This window comes from Ictalurus punctatus, chromosome 1 (assembly GCF_001660625.3).
Source record: "Ictalurus punctatus breed USDA103 chromosome 1, Coco_2.0, whole genome shotgun sequence".
NCBI classification, from domain to species: domain Eukaryota; kingdom Metazoa; phylum Chordata; class Actinopteri; order Siluriformes; family Ictaluridae; genus Ictalurus; species Ictalurus punctatus.
This window is the reverse complement of record NC_030416.2, coordinates 15,225,440-15,240,427: the sequence shown is the minus strand read 5'-3', so window position 1 is coordinate 15,240,427 and position 14,988 is coordinate 15,225,440. Positions and strand designations below refer to the sequence as shown.

At 40.1% G+C, this 14,988-nt stretch overlaps 1 protein-coding gene across 1 annotated transcript; it reads right to left on the bottom strand.

Moving 5' to 3' along the window:
* Nucleotides 1-13,043: 13,043 nt before the first annotated feature.
* Nucleotides 13,044-14,891, bottom strand: zgc:171704 (RERG_RasL11_like domain-containing protein). Its single transcript, XM_017471843.3, has 4 exons — nt 14,425-14,891; nt 14,270-14,323; nt 14,091-14,167; nt 13,044-13,996 (listed from the first exon to the last, which is right to left on the bottom strand). Exons 1-4 carry the CDS (start codon nt 14,537-14,539, stop codon nt 13,583-13,585), a joined length of 660 nt encoding a protein of 219 aa, XP_017327332.2. The 5' UTR covers nt 14,540-14,891; the 3' UTR covers nt 13,044-13,582.
* Between the last annotated feature and the right edge of the window lie 97 nt (nt 14,892-14,988).

Here is a 14,988-nt window from a genome sequence, read left to right as displayed (position 1 = left end):
TGTTATTTCTTCATATTGTGGTGTCAAATTTCTCTTCTCATACTGGACAAATTATGTCATACAAAGATTAGTTACAATCTTAATCTGACAATCATTATTCAGTCCAAATAAAATCTTTAGATACAGCTGAATAACAGAGCCAGATTCAATTCCTTTTGCAATGAAATAATGATTTTTTTATGTGCTAACCCTTGCTCATGATAATCTCATACTATATTGGATATAGACAGAGAGTCTTTGGTATGCTTTGCTCCTCAACCACAAGAGGGAGCAAATGTTCTTTGCTCAGCTGCAGGAAATAATGTTTTGACATTTCTCTTGTTGTATTTAAACCACACTGGATTAGAGCTTTTCTTAATTGCATACAAATGTCAAGGAACAGTGTCTCTGCTCTCAACAAGTGGGTCCTGTGACATATGACTATAGGGGTTTGCAATCTAATCTACACTGTCTAAACACTGAAAATGGGTCACTGACAGCTAAATGTTTGAGAACTCCTGCTTTAACATATTTCTCAAGACTTTTTCTCACATTTTGCCAAACACTATATGGCCAGAAGTATGTGGTTCTTCTCCAAACTGTTGCCACAAAGAATCACACAATTGTATAGGATGTATTTGTATGATGTAGTGGCCCAAACATGTTCCAGCAAAACTATGCCCCATGCACAAAGCGAGGTCCAAAAAGAGATGGTTTGTCAAGGTTGAAGTGGAAGAACTTGAGTGACCTGCGCAGAGCCCTGACCTCAACCCCACTGAACATCTTTGGGATGAACTGGAATCACGGTTGCTCTCCAGGCCTCCTCGACCAACATCAGTGCCCGACCTCACTAATGCTCTTGTGGCTGATGGTCAAAAATCCCCACAGCCACGCTCCAAAATAATGGAAAGCCTTCCGAGAAGAGTGAAGGTTGTTATAGAGTAACAAATCAGTATTACTGCTCGTGATTTTGGAATGAGATGTACTCAGCTATCCACATACTTCTGGCCATATGGTGTATATTACAAGCATTTTAAATCGTTGAACACTAATGACTAAATAAATACACAGGATCCCCACATAATGATAATGAAATAGAAAATATTTAATATCGTAATGGAATAGAATTTAACAGAAAGGAATAAAACTGTTAAAGACAGATGAAGTGTGAGCTGCACTGATTATGAAAACTGACATTGTGAATGAATCTGTGTGTGTGGGAAGTGAAAGTACGGAGGCGAGGAGCGAAAATTACAGACTTTCATGAAATTTCACAATTTGCATGTGCTTCTAATTTTTTTTTGCATGTCATCTTTTGCATCTTTTGTATCTTGTAGAACCTTGAAAAAGTCCAGGGGAAAAATAACAAAATAAAACTCAACCAGCAGAAGAAACACTATATATCTATATATATATATATATCCATTTTCTATACCGCTTACCCTACTGGGTCACGGGGAACCTGGAGCCTATCCCAGGGAGCATCGGGCAGAAGGTGGGGTACACCCTGGACAGGGAGCCAATCTATCCCAGGGCACAATCACATACACATTCACACCCTCATTCATACACTATGGACACTTTGGACATGCCAGTCCGCCTACCATGCATGCCTTTGGACTGGGGGAGGAAGCCAGAATACCCAGAGGAAACCCCAGCACAGGGAGAACATGCAAACTATATATTTGCTTTGTTTTTCAACAACAACAACAAAAAAAAAAAAAAAGAATTGAAATTTGCCAATGTAAATAAAATATGAATACATACCGGGTGCTCACTCGCACCTGATTGTCATCCCATTGATTGAAAATACTTGACTCTACTTTCACCTTAAAATTACTGCTAATCCTAGAGGTTCACATACTTTTGCCACTCACATATATGTAATATTGGATCATTTTCCTCAATAAATCATTTTATTTAATTGGGTTCTCCTTATCTACTTTTAGGATTTGTGATGAAAATATGATGATGTTTTTGGGAAGATCTATACAGAAATATAGAAAATTCTAAGAGGTTCACAAATTTTCAAGCCCCACTGTACCTAAATAACAATAAATAATTAAGAAATTATAATTCCAGACTTTGACTAATCTAACAAGAGAAGCGATTATGTACCAAATACCAAAATCAAATACCAAAAGTGCTGATATGATCAAAAAGTGCTCTAAAAATAAACACAATATACAGTATCTCACAGAAGTCAGTACACCCCACACATTTTTGTAAATATTTGATTACATCTTTTCATGTGACAACACTGAAGAAATGACACTTTGCTACAATGTAAAGTAGTGAGTGTACAGCTTGTGTAACAGTGTAAATTTGCTGTCCCCTCAAAATAACTCAACACACAGCCATTAATGTCTAAACCACTGGCAACAAACGCGAGTACACCCCTAAGTGAAAATGTCCAAATTGGGCCCAAAGTGTCAATATTTTGTGTGGCCACCATTATTTTCCAGCACTGCCTTAACCCTTTTGTGCATGGAGTTCACCAGAGCTTCACAGGTTGCCACTGGAGTCCTCTTCCACTCCTCCATGACGACATCACGGAGCTAGCGAAGCTGAGGGTGAAGGTGATGGATTGGCCAAGCATGTCTCCAGACCTAAACCCTATTGAGCATCTGTGGAGCATCCTTAAACGGAAGGTGGAGGAACACAAGCTCTCTAACATCCACCAGCTCTGTGATGTCGTCATGGAGGAGTGGAAGAGGACTCCAGTGGCAACCTGTGAAGCTCTGGTGAACTCCATGCCCAAAAGGGTTAAGGCAGTGCTGGAAAATAATGGTGGCCACACAAAATATTGACACTTTGGGCCCAATTTGGACATTTTCACTTAGGGGTGTACTCGCGTTTGTTGCCAGTGGTTTAGACATTAATGGCTGTGTATTGAGTTATTTTGAGGGGACAGCAAATTTACACTGTTACACAAGCTGTACACTCACTACTGTACATTGTAGCAAAGTGTCATTTCTTCAGTGTTGTCACATGAAAAGATAGAATCAAATATTTACAAAAATGTGAGGGGTGTAATCACTTTTGTGAGATACTGTAAATCTAGTAATTAACAAAATAAAGTGTTCACCCCTCAAACATGGGTTATTTTTTCAGTACACAAATACAGAGAAATTGTTTACTATGACTAGCAAATCATGTCTGAACTTGTGTTTATCACAATCCATATGAAAGAAATTAGAGTTTGTTGGATTCATCCGTATTTAGTTAAATAAGAGATAATGGATAGTCTCTTGTATGCTTTAAGGGAGGCTACTGACATCAGACCCCTTAAGCACATCCACTTCATACTATTCTTGATTGTTTTTCTAGAGACTCGTTGTGTACCACCCTGTAATGCAATTTTTTTAACCTCATCATTTGGGTTTGGGAACAAAAATAGAAAGAGCTACGTGCCCTCCACCATTCTCCAGCTGCTCAAACTGCTCCCAGGCATCTGTTTGTCTTCCTATCTGTGTAGACAGCATTAAGAGCTCATGCTAGCCAAGCACAACTCCCTGTAATTATGTGTTCTTGTCCAGGCCTCTTGAGACTCTCTCAGGAAGAGAAAATAATGCAGTGTAAGTCCATACTCATAGTAAATTGGATAGAGTCAATGATTACATCTCACACTGCTAGGACCAGCCTGGTACCACTCTCTGTGTAGGCTGTTTATTCTTAAACAAAGCAAATTAAACAAAGGCGGCATATAAGAAAAATATACAGAAAGAAAAAGATTCCACCAGCTGAGCTGCAACTGATCTTCAGGAGTAAAAGTATTCCTGCCTCAACTACACAAAGTGTTTGGGATGAGCTATACTGTTTCACATGATCAGTTTGTGAATTACATACCCAAGGAGTAGGATATAAAGGGAAACTAAAAATTGGGGCCTAAAACAGAACAATGTGGGACACCATATTATAGGTGCTCATGAACATACCCTGTTTGTGTTAACAATAGTAATAGTCTATTAAATAAGATGAAATCCAGACAAGAACTTGTCAAACCCAATGGTACTTTCAAGATTTTATATAAAAAAAATATGGGGGAATATATTGGGGGAAAAGTCTATGGATGATCCACCAGACCTGATTTGGTCAAAAAGTGCAGGCTCTTGATTAGTATCTACAATAATGAAGACTACAGCAAGGGCTAGGTTTTGTTTTTGTTCAAAGCCCCCCAGTTATAGAACAGACTTCCAATTAGTTTTCAGGACTCAAACACAGTCTACATCTTTAATTCTAAGCTGAAAGCCTATTTGTTTAGTGAAAACTTTAATTAATAGCTTTTCTCTTAGGTAAAAGTACAGATATGGAAGGTAAATGGGCTTAGAGAGTTTTGGTTAACTGGGATGTTTGGATGCCTGACCCATGGGGTGGATAAGGGGCACGTGGGCATTTGTTAGGGCCTTAGCTGTGTGATTTCATATCTTACAGCACTGATGAGGCCTGTAGGCCTTCATAGGACATCAGAATGTTGATTCGGCCTTTGGAAAAGTGTTGGTGCAGTGTGGCCAGTCTATTTTGTTCTGCTGGCTTTGCGATTCTGAAGCCTGAACTCTTCTCTCTCGGGTTTCTTTGGCTGCAGGCCCAAAGAGTAGCCCAGATATGCAACAAAGACCTTTCAGGTCCATTTTGCATGCCTGGCATTCGGCATAAACCTGATTGGCAGAGAGATTTCCCATCTCCTGGGCCAGGTTACCAGCTGTCACAAGCAAGGTTTTGATTAACTCCACAGGGGAGGGACTGGTCTCTACCAATCATAGCAGCTGTTGCCAGTGCTAGCTGCAAAATCACCAAAGAACTACCTATGCATGTCAGATACATGATAATATTATAAGCTTTTGTCAGCAAGACATTAATACTTCTGGCTATTTACTGTGGTAGTGGGAATCAGAACATGTGTCATCTGGTGAAATTATCAGCGATGCAATGCAGGTATCCAAAGTGGGGCATGTGGTTCAGAACAATCGTGTCAGTGTCTGACATACTAGCTAAGGCTCACCCATGGTGTGTAGTTGATTGCCCCTGAATCATGTCACATAGCTGTTGATGTAATCATTGCAATGAGGTATATGGGATTTGGTGGTCACTGGCCAGCAGAGGAGCAAATTCAGTGTGATGGGATGAACCCTATTCAGGCTCAGCTGCCAGTTCATAGATGAGTCTCTGAGACACTGCCACAGACATACTCTTGCTTCACAGATCATGAGCTATCAGTGGGCTTAGGTTGAAGGATGTGAAGGGCATGTGTGGTTTCAACCCTAAAATAAGCATCATGCCCTCCATAAGCTTGGATAAAACCTAAACGTGTTTTCTGTTTTATTTAGTTTTTTTCTGTAGCTTGTGGTTAGTACTCTAATTAGGTTGACAGTTGATGTCTGGTGTCTGTCTTTGGAACATCAACAGATTCGGGCACTGGCGGCAAGAGAATATGTCTGAGGTCTGCTGGAATCATTAGCTGTGAGAACGGAAGGAAGGAAATAAGTTCTGGCCCTAAGAGTGCCAATAGCCAATAGCACTGTGGTGGAGCAGGATGTAGTACTGTATGCTAGCATAACTACAACAGCTGCTTCACTAGTCAGCATGGGGTTGTTAAAAACAGTGAGAGTGTGGACAGATAATATAGTGACATAAACACTCCAGTTCTACTAGCACAGGTAACTCTGGTAGATTTGAGGGAAACTGAGGGGTATGCATGCACCATGAGAATGGCTCAGTGACAATACGATCAGCTGCTGTAAGGACAATTGAGGGACATTGTGGAGCATAAGCTAACAAACTAAGCTCTCAATTAATGAATGAAATCGACTCACACCAGAGTGGAGAGAAACAACATGTAAAAACAGGCATCTATCTCAGCTTTGGAATACAGAAAAAAACAACTTGTAGCTGTGAAAGAAATCACAAGCTGTACTGAAAAGCTCCAAAATCTACATATGTCACGGCATGAATACAAAGTCGAATAGAGAAAAATCTAAGAAATTACAGGACATGCAAATATTTATAGCAAAAACTACACAGATATCACTAGATGTTTTTGAAGGTCTGAGAATGCACTGACAGGTGCACAAGAGAACAAGTTCATTCTACCTTAAACTACAAACTTAAAACTCCATTCTGAAGATGGTCTATTCTTCCATCAGTGACAGAGAACGTATGAATTTACTCACGCTTCTCAGGCTGACTCATGCTCAGAAGAAAGAATCACAACTCATCATCGTGGGTAGAGAGACACTAACATATAACAATGGTCCTAGAAATTATAGTCTGTTTCCACCAACGTCAAAACAGTTCCATTTTGTAGATACCTTTCAAACCGAAGGTAAGTCACGGTTTCAATTCTCTTCTACTTACAGACTCGACGACATTCCATCCTCAGTCAAAGGATGTATCAGCTTAGCCATTTGAGTGGCCACTGGCAGCATCAGCAATGTAGCTGGAGTTTTTCATCCAACTTTAAACCTGCTACTAGTTTGAATATGTGGTTGGGGCATAGGTCCTGTTGCTGTCATGTTAAAACACCCCTTTTGCACCATTTTGCACCTTCATTTATTATTATATTCTGCAAGAGCACCCGAAAACACATTTTAGAGACATCACCCACTTACAGACACCCCTACACCATTTTAATCATTATTTGTACAGAAGATTAGTTTGGTTTCGATGCAGCATCTTGTATTCCCATATGTGGACATTCAGGTTGTAAAATTTCAGGCAAAGCTCATGCTCTATATGAGAGATGTGGGAAATTTAGTCCTAACTGCAAATAAAAGCACAACCTGGCACACGTACACACACGTACACACACATAAGTACACACACATACACACACATGTACACACACGTACACACACATACACACACACGTACACACACACGTATACACACGTACACACAGACGTACACAGACGTACACACACACACGTACACACACACACATATACACACACTTGCACACACATACACACACACGTACACACACATACACACACACATACACACACACGTACACACACACGTACACACACGTACACACACACACGTACACAGACGTACACACACACGTACACACATGTACACACACGTACACACACACGTACACAGACGTACACACACACGTACACACATGTACACACACGTACACACACACTCACATATACACATGTACACAGACGTACACACACGTACACACACACAGACGTACACATGAATCACACACACGTACACACACTTACACACGCGTACACATGAATCACACATACACACACACACACACGTACACACAAATCACACACACGTACACACAAATCACACACACGTACACACGAATCACACACACACACACACACGTACACACACACACACCTACACACGTACACACGAATCACACACACACACACACACGTACACACACACACACCTACACACGTACACACGAATCACACACACACACGTACACACACGTACACACACACGTACACATAAGTACACACACCTACACACGTACACACGAATCACACACACACACGTACACACACGTACACACACACGTACACACACTCACATATACACATGTACACAGACGTACACACACGTACACACACACAGACGTAAACATGAATCACACACACGTACACACACTTACACACGCGTACACACGAATCACACATACACACACACACACGTACACACAAATCACACACACGTACACACAAATCACACGCACACACACACACGTACACACAAATCACACACACATACACACGAATCACACACACACACACACACGTACACACACACACACCTACACACGTACACACGAATCACACACACACACCTACACACACACGTACACATAAGTACACACACCTACACACGTACACACGAATCACACACACACACGTACACACACGTACACACACACGTACACATAAGTACACACACCTACACACCTACACACGAATCACACACACACACGTACACACACACGTACACATAAGTACACACGTACACACAAGAATCCCACACACACATACACACACACACACACACACAAGTACACACGTACACACAAGAATCACACACACACACGTACACACAAGTACACACGTACACACACACACACACACACACACACACACACACACAAACCAGACAGTGCCATGTGTTTTAGAGGATTGTTTGGGCTTAAAAGAGCTTTGATTGAATAGTGCACCCATGGGACATGGTGCTACGTGCAGCTCTGAGCTTGCTGCCCTCACCCCCTCAGACACACAGACCTAGAGAACACCAAGATGTTCAGATAGCACATGGAAAAGTAAACACTTGGTTGTCTCCAAGAGACAGCAACCCAAACCGTAGATTGTGTGTGCAACACAGGGAAGGGTCTGTTAGAAGATCAAAAAGCTGGCTAAAGGTTATTAAGTCCCTGCACAACCTTCTACTGAAACTTTAAGCAGTTGCAATGGAAAACTAATATCTCATACAAAACTTGAAGTGCCATAATGTTTTTCTGTGATTATGAGATTATGGGCTCCAAGCTCATTGTATCACAAAACAGGTTGTTAATAAGTACACAATAGGTTGCTTGATTACACTTTTGAGTGATACCTCTATTTTCAATTACCAGATTCAGAAAAGCATCTGGGTGGAAACATGCTGATATATCAGGTGACCACTAGCAATTGATGACTGGGTTATAGAACATCTGTTTACTTGGACTCTTTACCAACTCTAGCATGAGTGTCACAATAACCTTTTCTGATTGGCTGCTGTTTGGTATTACTGGCTGTATTTCGGTATTTGCTTGGTGATAAGTTTGCATCTTCAGAAGCCGGTGGCTGACGTTGGTAAAGAATATGTACATTATATCATCACACACTTTTCTCAAATAGATTTGCTAAGGTGGATTCTGACACTATATGCTATCTGTAAATAAATAAATAAATAAATAAATAATCACATACTTCATAGTTTAGTATCACCCTACATAAGCATCAGACCTAGTTGGAAAGTGCGTCCAAAGTTTGAAGGGGAATTATGGGTTAGAAGTGATTCAAGTGATAATATACATCGAATCAAATCGAATTTGTATATTTATTTATTATGACAAGGTTCCAAAAGGTTCCAACCTTTTGGGTTTGGGTTATAGAAAACTATTCCAACCTTGCAGGTTTTAATTTGGCATGAAAGATCACAACCTGGTTTGTATGACCACGTTAATGATATGGATTGATGTTGAAAGACCTTGTCAGCTCATGTCAGTGAATTTTCCCTTGCAGAGGAGTTGCAGTTTTCTCAGCATTGTCTCAGTCAATAATTGCAGGAACTTGTGATCTCTGCTGCTGCTGTTGTTTTTTTCCACTGTTGACAGAGCCCATTAGCAAATACACTAGACACAACAAAAAGTAGAATGGAGGTGAAAAAAAACTTGAGGTGGTTTCACACAGTACAACTGTCTCTGCAGGTACGTAAACCGAATTGCAATGGGGTTACATGCATTCATCAACTTAATTGTGTCTAATTAATTAAGATTAATTCCCCATGAGGAGCCTACTGGCTCTGCTAAAGAGAAAGGTCTAGCTGGATCCGCTCCCTTACCCCTGCATTAGGCCAACCCGCATTCCACTTCAAAAATAATGAGAATTAGATGGGAGGATTGGTCTGCATTAGCAGTGAGGCTGTGAGTTTGCCAGCCTGTCTTTGAGTTCCTCAGGGCAGATTCACGTTGATGGCTCCAGGACGAATTGTCTCCCTCCAAGGCCATGTGATGACTTGGCTGGTTGTTGGTGTTTTGAACTGAGTTGAACCTTTGTCGGGCTTTATTATACACTATGTGTCCAGTGTTTATATGACTGATATATATATATTCTCACAGGTATCATGGGTAACAGGTATCACATTTAGCTCTATTGTCCAAATAATTAGTGCATGCTTCATGAGATTTACAGTGGAAGACATTCAATATTCTGTTAAAATAAAATAGGCTTTAAAAATGCTATAGCTCACCATTCAAGTGTTCACCGCAGTCTCTGTTGGCTCTTGTATATGAAGTTTGGTAGTCAAATATGCCCCAAACTTCTCAATTTGGGATTTAGGAAAATCAGTACAGAGTCTATCACATTGTTTCCCTGCAAACCCTGATGATGCTTTTAATGGGGAATTAAAGTAACTGTCAGTACTCATTATAGCATGTTCACAGTAATGTGTCTGAGTGAGATCTAGGCTCTGAGAAAAGCCTCATTAATGGAAGTGTTGGTCTGGTTATGGGCCATGTGAAGAAAGAAGCACAAGGCACAGTATGAACTTTTGTTGATTAGATTAGGACAAGAAGGATCTACAATAACAAAAAGAGCAATGATGGAAAGTAGAGAGAGAAGAGAGAATGATTGTATTCGGAGCAGCACACCCATGAATGCAGCAGTTTAACTTTGGTGTATGCTATTAAATCAGAACAATGTTAACCATGCAGCCAAATAGAACAGTCCTCATCTAATTTATTGTCCTCTTAAAATCTCCTGCAACATACACTAAGTCCCTTCATGCCGTTTTTTTTGTTTGTTTGTTTGTTTTACAGCAGGAATTAGCATATACAGTGCCCTCCACTAATATTGGCACCCTTGGTAAATTGGTGATGATTAATGGTGGATTAATTTGTGTTTATTTCCTGAAAACCAGTGCATGCTAGCACATAAAAGGCAATGGCACCAAACAGGTTCTACAAAACACAATGCAACGTTCATAAGTCTCAGTATATACAGTGAATTCAAGTAATGTGCCACATTTTGGTAGACGCTCCAAAAAATGTAAAAAATAAATAAATAAATAAAATAAAAATAAATAAATAAATTTAAAAAACCTCAAGAAATGGGCATCATTTTGCAATTTTTATGCTGTGTGCAAAATTTTTTTGTGTGCAAATTTTTGCTTAAGCCAATCCATGTCTGGCAGCTTTACAAAAGTTTTGGAAAAGCTTTTTTTTTTTCATACTCGCTTGCATATATTGATAAATGCCAATCACCAGTAAATTACCACAGCTGATTTGCATTTGTCCACTGAAATGACAAGTGGACAGCAAAAAAATTCTTTCTCAGAAGTAGAAGTGAAAGTTATTTTGACTCCTTATTATGTTAAATACATATTATTTAACAGTGTCTCAACCAACCAACCAACCAGTCTGTCTATCTATCTAGCAATACTTGCTTTTTTTAAAATGTTTTTTTCAGATGACAATAATTTTTTTTGGAATTCCCACTTGACCATGCCTCCACACATGAACAGATACCCATATTCTTGAATGTAATGTCAAATATATTACAAGACTTGTATTAACCTGTTAAAATTCAATGTACATAGATTATTTATTTATTTATTTACTATTTTGTCAAATAAAAGACCACATTACTGATCAGACAACAAACAAGGTTATCTGGGATTTTACAGGATGAATTACAAGACAGAAGAGCTGGAATTCTCCAAGAAGCCTGGAACAACCTACCAGCCAAATTCTTTAGAAATCTGCACAACAGCATACCTTAATGTATTTATACAATTTTAATTTTAAGGCAAGTCATATGATTTTATTGCATATCCCACTGTTTGCTGTTTATAATAGTAATTGTTTCAATATTTAGAAATGTTTAATTATTTTTTAAGTATGTTTCCAATGAGTTAATACCAGTATGAGACCGAAGCATTACTTAATACAAGAATGTCACGTATGCACGGAATTCGAGGAATACAAACAGATGGAAGCTCACCAAGTCAACATGGGTGGGCTGGCATGGTACTTAGTAACAGCTACAGACGTAAGATCTCACACCAGTGGAGGACAGTGAGAGTGGATGTGTGGGTAGTGTGTTGTGGGTTTTGTTGCGCTGAGACACAGAAGGAGAATGCTTCATGAGCCAACTCACTTTCGGAAGTAATATATACTGACCAATGTCACTGTCCACTTTAATAGGAACACCTTTACACCTGCTCATTCACGTAGTTATCCAGTCAGCCAATCATGTGGCAGCCAAGCAGCACAATGCACAAACTCATGCAGATGCAGGTCAAGAGCTTCAATCAATTTTAACATCAGACATCAGATAGAACAGGAATCTGAGACTTCTTCCAGTCTTTAACTGTCCACTTTGGGCGAGTCTGCATCCATGATGGCCTCAGATTCTTGTTCTTGGCTAACAGGAGTGGAACCAGCTGTTGTAGCCCATCCACCTCAGGGTTTGATGTGTTGTGCGTTCGGAGATGCTTTTCTGCTTTTTTGAGTTACTATAGACTTTGACCCAAACCAGTCTTCACACCATTCTGTGTAAACCTTAAGAAACTATTTTGTGTGAGACCAATAGTTTCTGGAATACACAAACCAGCCCATCTAGCACTATGCCATGGTTAAAATCACAGATCTCACACTTATTCTTATTCTACTGTTTAATGTGAACATGACCTGAAGCTCTTGACCTATATATCTGCATGATTTTATGCACTGTGCTGTTGCCACATGAGTGGTTCCTAATAAAGTGGATGGTGAGTGTATATACTCCTTACCCTAAATAATGTTAATATTTTTAATAACCCCTAACCCTACATTTATTGCAGTAATGAACAGTTCAGTATACTTTCTTCTACTCTTACTTAGTCTTTTATTTTAGATAATGTGTTGTTTGTCGTAATCCAAACCGGAGTTGCTCTATAATAGCCACAGCTAGATTAAAAACCGTTAGCTCAAGATTTATCATGCTTTGGAATACAGAATAAAGCTAAATTATTACTGCCTCCCCAGCCACGACACTACATATGAGGGCGGCTGTGGATCAGGTGGTAGAGCGGGTTGTCCACTAATCGTAGGGCTGGCGGCTCGATTCCCGGCTCGCAAGTCTCCACATGCTGAAGTGTCCTTTGGCAAGACACTGAACTCCAAGTTGCTCTCGATGGCAAGTTAGCGCCTTGCATGGCAGCTCTGCTACCGTGTGTGTGAATGGGTGAATGAGAGACAGTGTAAAGTGCTTTGGATAAAAGCACTATATAAGAGCACCATTTCCATTCAAATAAAACAAACAAAGTTGATTTTTAAAGCATTTTTATTTTCTATAATCTATAAAAGTATAGTATATAGCAATCAGTGCACACAGGTTCTTCCACATTGGTACATAAGAAACCTAAGATTATTTAGAAAGCTCTTCAGTAGGCTATACACACTGGTTGTATGAATAGGTTGCCTTCAGAAGGTCACACTTTCATTTAACCCTCAAATGCATTTGCATGTCTCACAGATTCTCCTCAAACTCTTAGAACAGCTCTGAGCCCAGTTTACTTGGCTTGTATCTCTCCATGATCAGAAAGTCACTGGCTGTACACTATCCAGCAACTGATACCTGCTCAGATACATGAAGAAACCATCTTTCCACCTCAGTAAACCTTCCAGGATCTTCATTTCAGCCTTCAACTTACAAAAAGACAACCAGGTTCCTACAATTACTCCTCTTTAATAGGATCCATGGTTGTCCAGATCACCCTTGCCCTCTCTGGCTATTAATCATGCTGTCTTTGCTTGGGGACATGACATATTGGTCATAACAACATCTTTCATAAAAAGGACGCCCTACTCCCTTTTCTTGCTGAAGACAGCGGATACAGTCCTCATAATGCCCATGATACCAGCAGCTCCTTTCTTGACACCCCTGGCCTCTTTTATGAGTTCATGCAGGCCATGGAAGACAAGCAGTACGCCATGGTATGCCTCAGCTGCTGAGACCTCGAAGAAGCCACAGTCTGCTGACTGGGCAAGCAGTCGCCCTTCCTCACTTGAGACAACACGGCGATGCTGCAGGTCCCTCTTGTTGCCCACCACCACCATAGGCACCGAGGAGCTGGAGGAAGAGGACAGCTTCTGGATAAGTGCTACCTGCTGCTGTACCACCTCGAAGCTGGCGCGGTCACAGATGCTGTAGACAAGCACAATGCCATCTGCCCAGCGGAGCTGTTCTTCACTCACTGACTCCGAGCTCTCACAGCTCTAAAGAGGCATTCAGAAAGAGGTCAGATAAGTCACGCTCATATTACAGAAGACTGTGAAAACAATAATGTTATGTTAGATGTTAGTGCCCCACCTGTGGATACAGGGAGTCCCAGATGTTGAAGGAGATAGCCCGGCCATCAATTTTGTCAATGTGACTGTATATTGACTCTAGAAAAGCAAATATATGTAAGTAAAATAAATATGCGCTTACAGAAATATATATTTAATTAGAAAAAATGTTACAGGCTTCTACAGTATTATCAAACTTACCGATATCACCATATTCACCAATGAATCTCTTGGTAAGAAACCGCACAGTAAGAGCTGCAGGATCAGATGACAAATATAGTTAATTTCATATACACAAACTGTATATATTTGTATATACTTGACATATATTCATATTTACATTGGTCATCGCTTACCTGATTTCCCGACATTTTCGGCTCCAAGTAGCAGGATGTTTGTCTCCACTTTATTCTGGTTTCCATCCATTGCTTTGCTGCATTGAGGTAAATTCGATTTAACTTGGACAACCATGTTGATTATGAAGTGTAGCACGATCAGAACAGGTTAAAGTACAATGCGGAATGAGCTCTGAACACAGCGCACCGCCAGTAAATACTGCCGATGGGCGGGGCTTACTGATGGGCATGGCTTTCAACCAAGCAACACAGTGTTCCATCACTCTCATCATTTTGCTTGTGTTTATTTTAGTTACAGCAGACAGATGGCTAGAAAAGAATACTCGGACAAACCCGTACAGTCATGTAACCTAACATTAAGCCATTTTGTTCGTTTAAAATGATATATGTTTATAACTACCATAATTCAAACTTAACACGCGAAACAAAGAACCTCTCAGGCAACTGAATTTGTCCAAAAAACAAATGCAGTGTTAATGTGGTGTATTGAAATATGAATGTATGTAATGGAACCGCATTCTTGTTAATGGCACACCTTACAATGACCACTAATGTAGAGCAGCT